The sequence below is a fragment of the Mobula hypostoma genome, chromosome 2, assembly GCF_963921235.1.
Source record: "Mobula hypostoma chromosome 2, sMobHyp1.1, whole genome shotgun sequence".
Lineage (NCBI taxonomy): Eukaryota > Metazoa > Chordata > Chondrichthyes > Myliobatiformes > Myliobatidae > Mobula > Mobula hypostoma.
Window position 1 is genome coordinate 235,571,493 of NC_086098.1, and position 13,752 is coordinate 235,585,244.

Sequence of the window (13,752 nt, forward strand, 5' to 3'; positions counted from 1 at the left end):
CAGCATTAACCCTATCATCTCCCTCACTGCCTACCTCCAGCATTAACCCCATCACCTCCCTCACTGCCCACCTCCAGTATTAACCCCATCACCTCCCTCAGTGCCAGTCCCACCTCCAGCATTAACCCCATCATCTCCCTCACTGCCCACCCACCTCCAGCATTAACCCTATAACCTCCCTCACTGCCAGTCCCCACCTCCAGCATTAACCCTATCACCTCCCTCATTGCCAGTCCCTACCTGCAGCATTAACCCCATCACCTCCCTCATTGCCCACCCACCTCCAGCATTAACCCCATCACCTCCCTCACTGCCCACCCCACCTCCAGTATTAACCCTCATCACCTCCCTCACTGCCCACACATCTCCAGCATTAATCCCATCACCTCCCTCCCTGCCCACCCATCTCCAGCATTAACCCCATCACCTCCCTCACTGCCCACCCACCTCCAGCATTAACCCCATCACCTCCCTCACTGCCCACCCACCTCCAGCATTAACCCCATCACCTCTCCCTCCTACAGCCCCCACCTTTTTCACCCACAACTCAGAATCAGGTTCAATATCACTGGCATATGTCAAGAAATGTCTATTTATAAAATAAATAGTACAAAAATGGGATAAATAGTGAGGCAGTGTACATGGGTTCGTTGTCCATTCAGAAATGCTCCACCACCCCCGCACTCCTCACGCTCCCCACCCTCGCACTCCCCACCCTCGCACTCCCCACCCTCGCACTCCCCACCCTCGCACTCCCCACCCTCGCACTCCTCACACTCGCACTCCTCACACTCCCCACCCCCACACTCCTCGCACTCCCTGCCCTCCCCACCCTCTCACACCTCACCCTCACACTCCTCACACTCCCCGCCCCCGCACTCCCCACCCTCCCCACCCTCACACTCCCCACCTTCCCACACTCCCCACCTTCCCACACTCCCCACCCTCACACTCCCCACCTTCCCACACTCCCCACCTTCCCACACTCCCCACCCTCACACTCCCCACCCTCACACTCCCCACCCTCACACTCCCCACCTTCCCACACTCCCCACCTTCCCACACTCCCCACCTTCCCACACTCCCCACCCTCACACTCCCCACCTTCACACTCCCCACCTTCCCACACTCATCCCCACCCTCACACTCCCCACCCTCACACTCCCCACCTTCCCACACTCCTCACCCTCCCCCCAGTCCACACTCCCCACCCTCCCCCAGACAACATTCCCCACTTACACTCCCCACCCTCACACTCCCCACCCTCTCTCTCCCCACCCCCACACTCCCCACCAGGGGGAAGGGGAGGAGGGATGGGGAGAGGGGATGTGGGAGTGCTGGAGGGAATGGAGGTGAGGTCATGGAAGAGAGGTGAGAGGGGTTGGGGAATGGGTAGATGTGGGTGTGGGGGGAAGGGGATGGAGGTGGAATGCAGAGAGGAGGTTATTTAGGGAGGTGGGGGGAGAGAGTTTGAATGAGGTAGCCCCCTCCCTGCCTGACTGCCCCTCGCTTTCCCGCAGACGCCAGCTGCAAGGACACGTACTACAACTGTGCACTGGTGGTGCAGGCCCGTCTGTGTGTCTATTCCTACTACAAGATGATGTGCTGTGCCTCGTGTACCCACGCCGAGCGGCGAATGAACGGCCAGCGACCGAGAGCAGCGGGCCGCAGGGCGGGTGCCTGAACCCGTGGACGGGGGCCAGTCTTCTCACGGGTCTTTATTTCACCCAGATCTGTCCACTCGTCTGCTCGATCCCTGGCCTCATCCTCGGGTGAGCGAACTTTCAGCATAACCACAGCTAAACTCTAACAGACGCAATGATAGTTCCTCTATAAGACCAAGCACCCGGATCAGGAATGTGCTCAAAACTATTTATTTATTTATTATATTCAATGGCAGAGGTTGCGGCTCTTGGTCACCGGCCTTCCCTAGGCAATCTCCAGGGCAACGGTTCATCACACCCTGGTCCTTGTCCTGGGCAACGGTCTTCACTGGAGTCTGGCAACTTCCTCCGGACTTTATCGCGCCCTCCCTCTCTGCAGGCTTCTCAGTTCCGCACCCTTCACCGTCCTCTCTTCAGACTCCCTCACCACGCTCTCCACTCTGTTTCAGTAACCTCGGCAGCCACCCCTTCCCACTCTCCCCCTCATCACTCCCCTCTGCCCCTCATCACTCCCCTCTGCCCCTCCTTCCCACTCTCCCCCTCATTACTCCCCTCTGCCACCCCTTCCCACCCTCTCCCTCATCACACCACTCTGCCCCTCCTTCCCACTCTCCCCCTCATTACTCCCCTCTGCCCCTCATTACTCCCCTCTGCCACCCCTTCCCACTCTCCCCCTCATCACTCCCCTCTGCCCCTCATTACTCCCCTCTGCCACCTCTTCCCCTCATCACTCCCCTCTGCTCCTCATTACTCCCCTCTGCCCCTCCTTCCCACTCTGCCCCTCATCACACTCCTCTGCCCCTCATCACACCCCTCTGCCCCTCCTTCCCACTCTGCCCCTCATCACTCTCCTCTGCCCCTCCTTCCCACTCTCCCTCCATCACACCCCTCTGCTCCTCCTTCCCACTCTCCCCCTCATCACACCCCTCTGCTCCTCCTTCCCACTCTCCCCCTCATCACATCCCTCTGCTCCTCCTTCCCACCCTCCCTCTCATCACTCCCCTCTGCTCCTCCTTCCCACCCTCCCTCTCATCACTCCCCTCTGCCCCTCCTTCCCACTCTCCCCCTCATCACACCCCTCTACCCCTCCTTCCCACTCTCCCCCTCATCACACCCCTCTGCTCCTCCTTCCCACTTTCCCCTTCATCACACCCCTCTACCCCTCATCACTCCCCTCTACCCCTCATCACTCCCCTCTACCCCTCCTTCCCACTCTCCCCCTCATCACACTCCTCTACCCCTCATCACTCCCCTCTACCCCTCCTTCCCACTCTCCCCCTCATCACACCTCTCTGCCCCTCCTTCCCACTCTCCCCCTCATCACTCCCCTCTGCTCCTCCTTCCCACTCTCCCCCTCATCACACCTCTCTGCCCCTCCTTCCCACTCTCCCCCTCATCATACCCCTCTGCTCCTCCTTCCCACTCTCCCCTCATCACACCCCTCTACCCCCATCACACCCCTCTACCCCCATCACACCCCTCTACCCCTCCTTCCCACTCTCCCCCTCATCACACCCCTCTACCCCTCCTTCCCACTCTCCCCCTCATCACACCCCTCTACCCCTCCTTCCCATTCTCCCCCTCATCACACCCCTCTGCCTCTCCTTCCCACTCTCCCCCTCATCACTCCCCTCTGCCCCTCCTTCCCATCCTCCCCCTCATCACACCCCTGTCCCCCTCATCACTCCCCTCCCCATCACTCCCCTCTGCCCCTCCTTCCCACTCTCCCCCTCATCACTCCCCTCATCACTCCCTCCTCTTTCCCTCCTCCCTCCTCTTTCCCTCCTCCCTCCTCTTTCCCTCCTCCCTCCTCTTTCCCTCCTCCCTCCTCTTTCCCTCCTCCCTCCTCTTTCCCTCCTCCCTCCTCTTTCCCTCCTCCCTCTCCTCCCTCCTCTCCTCCCTCCTCTCCTCCCTCCTCTCCTCCCTCCTCTCCTCCCTCCTCTCCTCCCTCCTCTCCTCCCTCCTCTCCTCCCTCCCCTCCTCCCCTCCCTCCTCCCCTCCCTCCTCCCCTCCCTCCTCTCCTCCCTCCCCTCCTCCCTCCTCCTTTCCTTCCCCCCCTCCCTCCCCCTCCCCCTCCCCCCTCCCTCCCCCCTCCCTCCCCCCTCTCTCCCCCCTCCCTCCCCCCTCCCTCCCCCCTCCCTCCCCTCTCCCTCCCCCCTCCCTCCCCCTCTCCCTCCCCCTCCCTCCCCCTCTCCCTCCCCCTCTCCCTCCCCCTCTCCCTCCCCCCTCCCTCCCCCTCTCCCTCCCCCTCTCCCCCCCTCTCCCCCCCCCCCCCCTCCCCCCCTCCTCCCTCCCCCTCCTCCCTTCCCCTCCAACCTGTTCCTCCACTGCCAACACCCTCTTCCCTCCCCTCCCCTCTCCTTGCTCCCTCTTCCTCCACGCTCCCCTAGCCTTTCCTCCACTTCCCCTGCCTCTCCCTCCTCCTCTCCCTCCTCCTCTCCCTCCTCCTCTCCCTCCTCCTCTCCCTCCTCCTCTCCCTCCTCCTCTCCCTCCTCCCCTCCCTCCTTCCTTCCTCCTCCTCCCTCCCTTCCCCTCCCCTACCCTACCCCTCCAACCTGTTCCTCCACTGCCAACACCCTCTCCCCTCCCCTCTCCTCCATTTCTTCCCCTCTCCCTGCTCCCTCTTCCTCCACACTCCCCTCCCCTTTCCTCCATTCCCCTGCCTCTCCCTCCCACTCTCCCTTCCTCTCCTTCCCCATGACTACCTACCCTCTCCTCCCTTGAAGTAGAACGTCTGTGGGGATGCTTCTCCTCACATTTCCAACCTGATGACTCTCGTGAACATTTACCACCAGACCTGCCCCGCCGTGGCCCCCGGTTCGAGTGTGGGCCCTCAGGGCAGGGCACAGTGGGAGGAGAGGGACACAGGTCAGACAGTCGAGTGGCCAGATCACTTTCACTGTCCCGCACCCTTGCCCACCTCAATGTCTCATATCCTGGTCAATCAGCTTCCTCAGTCACTGTTCGCTCAGCAAAACCTCTCTGCTTCCCTTGTTCTTCTGCCATAAAATACAAATCAGTGGCTTCTGTTACCCGTTGCTGGGAACTATTTCAAAGGAATTGCAGCATGGAAATCATTAATTTGTAAACTTTCCCTTCAGTTAAACACCTCAGGGTCTCTGCTTGGTGCATCGCCATCCCGAGCAGGTTAGACCCACCCTTGGGTGGTGATCAGATGCAGGAAGCTCCCCACCTGCAACCCACTCGTGGTGTGGTACAGAGGTCCCTTCAGTCATTCCAAAATAGTTTTGCTTTCAGGAGGTTGTTCTCACCGTTAATAACTCCTTCTCGGTAAGTGGCTGTTGTTGGTAAGATTGCCTTTTTGAGGTTGTTTCTGAGGGCAGGTGAGTCTCAGTTGGGGCCAGCTGCATATTTAACCACTGAAACTCTCCGGTCGCTGAGAGTGTCAGGTAGTGAGACTACCTCTGCCCCTCAGGAGTGTGTGAAGGCACAGTGCAGGCCAGGGGCTTCCCAGCCTTTTGTTTTAATACCATCGACTCCAGGTCGGGAACCCCTGCTATGCAGGGAGACTCGCTCCGTGTCTGACCCTGGGACCTTGTGATGGGATGGCGGGGAGGGAGCTTCGCCCTGACCCGTGCTGTACCTTCCCTGGGTCTGTGTGTGTGTGTGTGTGTGTGTGAGAGAGACAGCCTTTTCCTACCACTGGACACGTTAAACTGGTGCTCTGTGTTGATGGCCTTGCCTACTGATGATACTACACGGAATGGGGTTTGTCATTGAAGATACTGGTACTGGTATGGCAGCTGGTTCCCAGGGGTGTGGTGGAGATGAGGGTGGGGATGGCCCTTACCCCTGTGCCCTTTCCAAACGCTGAGCTCAAGTGGAAGGTGGGGGCTCTGGAGGTCTTAAACAAAGGAATATTTGAAGAGGAGGTTGTTGTCAACACCACAAAATAATGAATGTTCCTGTCTCTGTGTGAACTGGTATAAGCAAGCGGTGTATGTAATCAGCTCTGGGCGTCTTTCACCTGTGGGTCTTGTTTATGTGAACGTATTTCAAACTTGTGAGTGGGACCTTCACTGCAGAAACGTTCCCCCCATAAGGCCCAAAGTTGACTGCCGGCCTGCACACATTATTAACCCTGTATTATTACTATTTCCCTCTGGTATAATTTATTTTTTACAAGAAGGAAAGCTGGCAAGCAATTTAAAAGATATATATTTTACACACAAGTCTCGTTTTATGAAAAATAAATTTGGTTGAAGTTACCCTGGCGTCTTTGTAGTGATCTTCCTGTGTAAAATGCCTGAGGGGAGCCGGGGGTGGTGGTGTGGGGAGCTGCAAAGCTCCGGGTTGGACGCACATTAAAAAGTAGGTTAGGTTTTTGGAAATTCTTTATTGAATACAATTAAAAGAGCAAAAAACAAAATTGCCTTTGTCGATTTTAAATAAAAGAGAATAAATTAACAATAAATTAAGACCTTAAAATCAGAACCCGATTCCAGATTTATTAAACCCTGAAATTTTTCTAAACCTGTTCCGTTTGAAAAGGCATTGCACGTAGAGAGGTCTGGATACAACGCCTGAGTGACACACTCTGCTAACATAACAGAAGGTGTATACATGGTGGATACTGTGGGGTTTTGATTTGCCACCCCTGTGTAAATACAAGCCTCTCGCTCATACATTCTCGGCGCCACCATCTGGCAACATGGAATTAGTTAGATTCAGGCTGGAATTAATTTAATCCATTTGATTATGTACAATAAATATTAAATAGGTTCCAGAAAGAGGGTGAAGAGCAGACTGTTTTTCCAGCAGATGCCGACGCCCCGTCGGTGAATGTGAAGCCGGGTTGTTGTATACTTGCCCAGTCTCCCTCCCACAACTTCCCCTTTACACCCACCCTGTCTGGTTGGAAGGTGCGTGTCCGAGCGTGCAGGCGGTCCGCTCCCTGGGGTGGAAAGGGGAAACGCTCCAGCCTTGCATTCCCGGCAGGGTCTCGATATCCCGTGACAGTGGTGATGAACTCCCCGGTCAGGTCCTGGGGAACCGGATCCGGGGCAGTCGCTGTAGCCTCTCCCCGTCCACTTTGCTCTAGGGAGGGAGAGGGAGTGTCTCCCCTCACCCCCAGCCCCCCCACCACCTCACGGACTGTTGATGTCTGAAGCAGTAGCAGGGTGGGGGGAGTGGGCAGCTGTTCCCCACACACACGCACGCACAAAGGGGCTACAGTGGGGAGGGAGGGGGTGAGATGCTAAGACCCCTCGGAGAGAGGGAGATTGTTGACCACGTCCTTAAGGTTAGAACGCTTTGCTGTCTCTCTCTCTCTCTTTCTCTCTCTCTCTCTCACACCATGACTCCTGTGTGTGACCTCTCTGTCCCAGGCAGTGCGTTGGGACCCCAGGTCACGGTACCACCCCCATGTGATAATGCCTGGGTGAGGGGGGTGGGGGGGAGATGGTGGCTCATCTGCTCCGTTCTGGCACTGGGCGCTCGCCCGTGGAATCCGCTGGGCTCTCCAGCGAGGAGTCTCCGTTGATCTGTCGTCATGCCAGGAACCGGTTCGGGGGGTGGGGGAGGGTGGGGGTGGCAGAACCTGCTATGGGAAGGGTGGGGTGGGGACAAAGTTGGCTTCTTCAGTCTGCAGTGAGTTCAGCCCTGGAGCGAAGGCAGGGGAGAGAAAGGGAAAACAGAAGGAAGAGAGCCGGTGGGGGGGGGGGGGTGGATGGACAAAGGGGTGAAGAGAGCAGTGGGGAGATGGAGAAAGAAGGGAGCAGTGAGTACGGATGGACAGCCAGATGCTCCCCATTCAGCTACAGGTAAAACATGCTGCCATCAGCTGCACCGCAATGGATTATGGGTAAGGTGCCCCTCCAACAACTGGCTGCAGATCCAATTCTGGGTGATATCCTGCTGGGAGCTTGGGAACAGTAAAGGAATGAACCCCCCCCCCTCCCACCACTATCCTCTCCCCACAGATGGTAGAAGGTTTACAGCCTGCTCAGGATGGCGTGAAACCTGTGGCCAAGGTCTGGGTCACAGGGCAATTACCCATGGTCCATTGCTGTGCCGTCACCTAGCACGGGCGCTCATGGCTGCTGCAAGCACTGGGCACACACACACAACACACTGCAAATACAGGCCATACGTGTGCAGAATACAGATGTGGATACCAATATATCAACTTAAAACACACAGGCACAAATAAAACACACTGGTTACTGGAAATGCCCTGTGAGCTTCGTCATTCCCGCGCCCTCCCCATCCCACCATCTTTGGCTACTGAGGAGTGACCAAGGTGGATTTCCCAGCTCGCAGAAGGACGAGGCTGGTGAGTGGGACAGAGTTCTCCGTCCTGGGCTTTACTGACCTTCCTGTTGGTGGAGGAGTGGAGCAGTTGCACATGGGGGTTTATTCCCGGCTGGGGAATCTTGCCACGTTCGGCCAATGAAAGGGGTAATTAATTGGCTCCAACCTCTCGCTCTGATGGTCCCACCTTGTTGTGAATCCTCAGCCCAACTTGGTGCCCCCAGCCAACTCCCGGCCACGGATGTTGGGCTCTGCACCGAGCCCCGGCAGCCCACAGGAAGATGAGTTACTCTCACCTCTTCACCCTCCCTCGTGATTAGATCTCCATCAATACAGGGACATCACCCCTAGTCTGTCTGTTGTGATCTTGTTGACCAACCTCCCAGGTTCTGGAGCTCCATCTACTGGTCAACACCCCCGCATATCCATAAAGTGCAAGATCAGAATGCGGCCATTCAGCCCATCAAGTACGCCCCACCATTCAAACCCATTCTCCGGCTTTCGCCCTATAAACCTTAACCCCCTTATCAATCAATCTCTGCCTTAAATACACCCAGTGACCTAATCTCCAGGCAACAAATTCCACATATTCACCACGAAGAAATTCCTCCTTAGTTCTGAGACTGTGGCCTCAGATCCTACAGCCAGAGACAAGCCCTTCAGTAGAGTCAGAGGCATACAGCACGAGGCAAGACCCTTCACTGCATCTTGTCCATGGTGATTGTGTTGCCCAGTGAGTGAGTCCTCACTGCCTGTGGTTGGTCCACAGACCTCGATCCTTGTACTTATCTTGATGGTTGTTAATGCGCCCACTTCAATCTCTCGCCTGTAATCTTAAACCTGTGCCCTCTTGTGTTTTAGAACTTCCTCCTCAGGGGAAAAAAGGCTGTGTGCTTTTACCCTGTCAATGCCCCTCATGATCTTGTATACCTCTATCAGGTCTCCCCTCAATCTCCTAAATTCCACTCTACACAGCCTCTCCTTGTAACTCAGGCCCATGAGTCTAGGCAACATCCCGGTAAATCTCTTCTGCACTCTTTCGAGTTTCGTGACATCTTTCCTAATACAGGCTGACCGAGACTGTACCCTACAGGCTCACCTGCAACACCCCAGCTCCTGTACTCAGTGCCCCGACTGCCGAAGGCAAAACTCAGCTACTAATGGAGACATCCCCTCCGCATCCACTCTATTCAGCTCTTTTCAGTATTCGGTGGGTCTCAATGAGTTCTCCCTCAATCAAACAGGAGTTGCTTTTGATAAATCCTCGCCGACTCTGCTCAGTGCTGTTCATCTCCTGGCTGCTCTGGAGAAGGAATTGGACCAGGTCACCACCCGGGCAATGCCTTGACCCGATGCCCAGCTCTGACGTTAGAGCTGCTTGGAATCAGTGGGCACTAGGTGAGCGGGCGGAGTAGAAATGGGGAGCAGATTGGGCACCACATAACATGACACTATTACAGAGTTCGGAGTTCAATTCCGGCGTCCTCTGTAAGGAGTCTGTACGCCCTCCACGTGGGGCGCGAGGGTTTTCCCCAGGTCTTCTGTATCCCTCACACACTCCAAAGACCTACTGGGTAGGTTAAATGATATTGGTAAATTAGGTGAGGGCTAAATTGGGGTTGTCAGAGGTTGCTGGTCTGTGCGGCTTGGTAGGCCAGAAGGCCCACTCTGCGCTGTACCTCTCAGAGTGGCAGACAGAGAGAGAGCAGGTCAAAGTTCAGTTACCGCTGGCACTGAGACAAGTAAGACGTGAGCTACACTGTAACGAGAGAATTCGATTCTCTGAAAGGCAGCAGAAGGAGATGATTGAAAATAAAACCAACCAGAACATAAAATCCAATGAAACAACATCTATGCAACTGGAACCACGGTCAAAGAAAGAAAATACACGGCACAATTGCAATAAAATACTGGGCACACGTCATGCAATGCAGCGAGACTGTGACGTGACAGCTTTCAGATATCTTTACTGTTTGCGAAAAAAACACCACAGTTCCAGCGATGCAACTTACAAGGCGGGACCTACGAGCCTCCAGCGACACCCACGGGCCTGCTGGGCACCGGCCGAGAGGGGTGTTGAGTGCGGGTCCCCTCTTGTCCCCAATACGCTTTTGTGTTTAAAGGAACAGATTGGTTTGTGTGGAGAGTGACTTTCCTCCCACCCCCCTCTCGGGCACCACCCTTGGGTTTGGGGGCTTTACTGGTGGGGTTAGGTTTGTTTTTGTCCAAATGAAATTTAAACAAAGGAGGCCAGGGGCAGGAAGGAGGAAAAGAGGGAGAGAGGGAAGAAAGAAGGAGGGGCGGGGAGGAAGAGAGGGAGGGAAGGAGGAAGGGAAAGAAGGTGGGCAGGAAGAAAGGAGGGAGGGTAGGGAGGGATGGAGTGAGTAGGGGAGGGCAGAGGTGTTGGTGAAGAAGGGATAGATTCAAATAATAAAAAACAAAGAAAAAAGGAAAAGAAAAGTCAGCATCAGATTTTGTTTATAACACAATAGTTTTGTTTTCTAATAAAAGGGTCTATAAAGGAGAAAGTGAAAGGGGCGGGGTCCACACACAGGGTACGACACAAAGACGGAACAAGGGTAGGAGGGTGAAATCAGCTCAGCTGAAAGGTCAGGCACACAAACAACAACACAGATCCACACCAATCCCACACCGTTTGACCTCCTGGTTTCCTCACCGCCCAAAGGCTTAGCCCGCTCCACCCCAGGTGGCAAGGTCCTCTCTGTTCCACCCCGGCACAGTGTAAACCCTCCAGTGGTGAGGGTCTTCTCTGGGCAGCGGCGGGGTGGGGGTGTGGGGTCAGAGTCCACCTTCCCCGCAGTTTGAACGTACCCTCCTCTGGGTGAGGGGCGCTGGTTTCTGATGCGAGTCACACCGGATGGATGGGAGAGCATGTGTGTGACTCTGCTCCTACTCTCACCGGGTCAGGCCTCAGCCGACAGGGGAGGTGCTGGGATGGAAGCGTTGGGCCTGAGTGGAAGGTATTGGAGGTGTAGCGGACAGTGAGGACAACCATCAGAGCTTACAGCAGGATCTGGGCCAACTCGAAAAATGGCAGATGGAATTTGATGTATAAAAGTGTGAGGTGTTGCACTTTGGAGGGATAGATGGTGATATCATTTCTTATAGTCACATGTACCAATATACAGTGAGAAGCTTGTCTTGCGGTTTATTGCAGTAGGACACTGAGGACTGCGGTAGAACAGAGTGATCTGGGAATACAGATCCATAATTCCTTGAAAGTGGCATCACAGGTAGATAGGATCACAAAGAATTCACCCTGTAGTACGAGAAGGAGAAGATAAAATCGAGTGTATCAGTAATACAGTGGAGTAGAGGGAAATACAGGTGTGTGGAATGCACTGCCAGCCATGGTGGTAGAGGCGGATACAATAAGGTCTTTTAAGAGATCTTAAGTACATGGAGCTCAGAAAAATAGAGGGCAATGCGGTAGGGTAATTCCAGGCAGTTTCTAGAGTAGGTTACATGGTCAGCACAACGTTATGGGCCGAAGGGTCTGTAATGTGCTGTAGATTTTTAAAAAATGAGAGAAGAGATGGCAAAGTTAATTGGAAGGGAATACTGGCGGGGATGACGGCAGACAGCAATGGCTGGTAGTTATGGGGAGGTATTAATGGGGGATTAAAGAAACGGAGTATTTTGCATCAGTCTTCACTGTGGAAGACACTTTGCAGAATGCTGGAAATTCGAGAGGGTCGGGGGCAGAAGTGAGCGTTCTGGCTGTTACTTGAGAGAAGGTGCTTGGGAAGCTGAAAAGTGTGAATGTAGGTAAATCACCTGGATCAGATGGAGCACACCCCAGGGTTCTGTAAGAGGTGGCTGAAGAAATTGTGGAGGCATCTGTAATGTTCTTTCAAAAATCATTAGATTCTCGAATAGTTCCTGAGGACTGTAAATGGCACTCCACTCTTTAAGAATGGAGGAAGGCAGAAGAAAGGAAATTATAGGCCAGTCAGCCTGTCCTTAGTAGTTGGAGAGTTGTTGGAGTCCATTATGAAGGATGAGGTTTCGAGATTCTTGGAGTACATGATAAAATAGGCCAAAGTCAGCATTGTTTTTTAAAGGGGAAATCTTGCCCCTTCTTATCAGGAAATTTTGAGGAAATAACAGGCAGAATAGACAAAGGAGAGTCGGTGGATGCTACTTACTTGGATTTTCAAAGTGCTGCACATGAGGCTGCTTAACAAAGAGCCCAAAGTATTACAGGAAAGATGCTAGCATGAATAGACAATTGGCTGATGGCAGGATGCTAAGACTCAGAATATTCAGGTTGACTGACATCGACAAATGGTGTTCCACAGGGTCTGGCATTGGGACCGCTTCTTTTCACATTATGTGTCAATGACTTGGTTTTGTGGCCAAGTTTGCAGATGATCTAAAGATAGGTTGAGGGGCAGGCAATGTTGAGGAAACGGGTGGTCTGCAGAAGGATTTGGACAGGTTGGAAGATTGGGCAAAGAAGTGGCAAATGGCATATAGTGTAGGGACATGTATGGTCATGCACTTTAGTAGAAGAAATAAATGTTTAGACTATTTTCTAAACTGGGAGAAAATTCAAAAATCTCAAGCGCTAAGGGATTCCCTAAAGGTTAATTTGCAGGTTGAGCTGGTGATAAGGAAGGCAAATGTCTTGGTTTGTCTTGTGTTTCTGTGATATCATATTGGAGGAACATTGTATCATTTCTTAATGCATGCATACTAAATGACAATAAAAGAGGACTGCGTGTCCTCATAATCTAATCTAAAATGCAATGTTAGCACTCATTCTGAGGCGACTTATATATATAAGTGCAAGGACGTAATGCTGAGGCTTTATAAGGCAGTGATCAGACCGCACTTGGAGTATTGTGAGCAGTTTGGGGCTCCTTATCCACGAAAGTTTCTGCTAGCATTGGAGAAGGTCCAGAGGAGGTTAGTGAGAATGATATTGAGAATGAAAGGGTTAACATATGAGGAACATTTGATGGCTCTGGGATTTAGAAGAACGAGAGGGGAACTGATTGAAAGCTATGGAATAGTGAAAGGCCTGGACAAAGTGGATGTGGAGAGGGTGTTTCTTATAGTGGGGGAGTCTAGGACTAGAGGAAACAGCCTCAGAATAGAAGGATGTCCATTTAAAACAGAGAAGAGAAGGAGTTTCTTTAGCCAGAGGGTGGTGAATCTGTGGAATTCATTACCATGGACGACCAAGTCACGGAATATATTTTAAAGCAGAGATTGGTTAGTCAGGGCATCAAAGGTTACTGGAAGGAGGTAGGAGAATGGGGTAGAGACGCATAGTAAATCAGCCATGATGGAATATAGGAGTAGACTCGATGGGCTGAGTGACCTAATTCTGCTCCGATGTCTTATCAACTTTATTGTGTACAGTTCTGGTCACCTACCTAGGAAAGATGTAAATAAGACTGAAAGAATGCAGAGATAATCTATAAGGATGTTGCTGGAACTAGAGGATCTCAGTTATAGGGAAAGGCTGAAACGGTTAGGACTTTATTGCCTGGAGCATAGGAGAATGAGGGGAGACTTGGTAGAGATATACAGAATTATGAAGTATAGATAGATAGAATGGAAGCAGACTTCTTCCACTGAGGTGGGTGAGACTATAACCAGAGATCATGGGTTAAGGGTGAAGGGTAAAATGTTTAAGGGGAACACGAGGGGTAACTTCTTCACCCGGAGGGTGGTGTGTGTGTGTGGAATGAACTGCCAGGGTGAAGGGTAGATGTGGGTTTGATTGCAACATTTAACCAAGTTTGGCTATTGTATGGACAGGAGGGGTATGGAGGGCTATGGT

The 13,752-nt window shown here is 53.3% G+C and overlaps 2 protein-coding genes across 5 annotated transcripts in view; one reads left to right on the forward strand and one right to left on the reverse strand.

The window, feature by feature from the left end:
• The window catches only part of adamtsl4 (ADAMTS-like 4), an 83,041-nt gene extending 81,119 nt beyond the window's left edge, over nt 1–1,922 (forward strand). Inside the window, exon 18 of the mRNA XM_063041648.1 lies at nt 1,521–1,922. Coding sequence (XP_062897718.1) covers nt 1,521–1,684 — 164 coding nt within the window. The 3' untranslated portion in view covers nt 1,685–1,922. The remainder of the gene's footprint in view (nt 1–1,520) is intronic.
• A 2,082-nt stretch (nt 1,923–4,004) lies between these two features.
• Nucleotides 4,005–13,752, reverse strand: part of LOC134342940 (CUGBP Elav-like family member 3) — a 106,467-nt gene continuing 96,719 nt past the window's right edge. For 2 of the 4 annotated variants that reach the window (XR_010017140.1, XR_010017139.1), the window contains exons 13-14: nt 9,950–10,137; nt 4,005–7,286 (exon numbers count right to left, since the gene is read on the reverse strand). The gene's annotated coding sequence lies outside the window, so the exon portion shown is untranslated. Of the gene's footprint in view, nt 7,287–9,564; nt 10,138–13,752 lie in introns of those variants that run through there. The other 2 variants (XM_063041650.1, XM_063041649.1) reach the window with 2 other exon arrangements.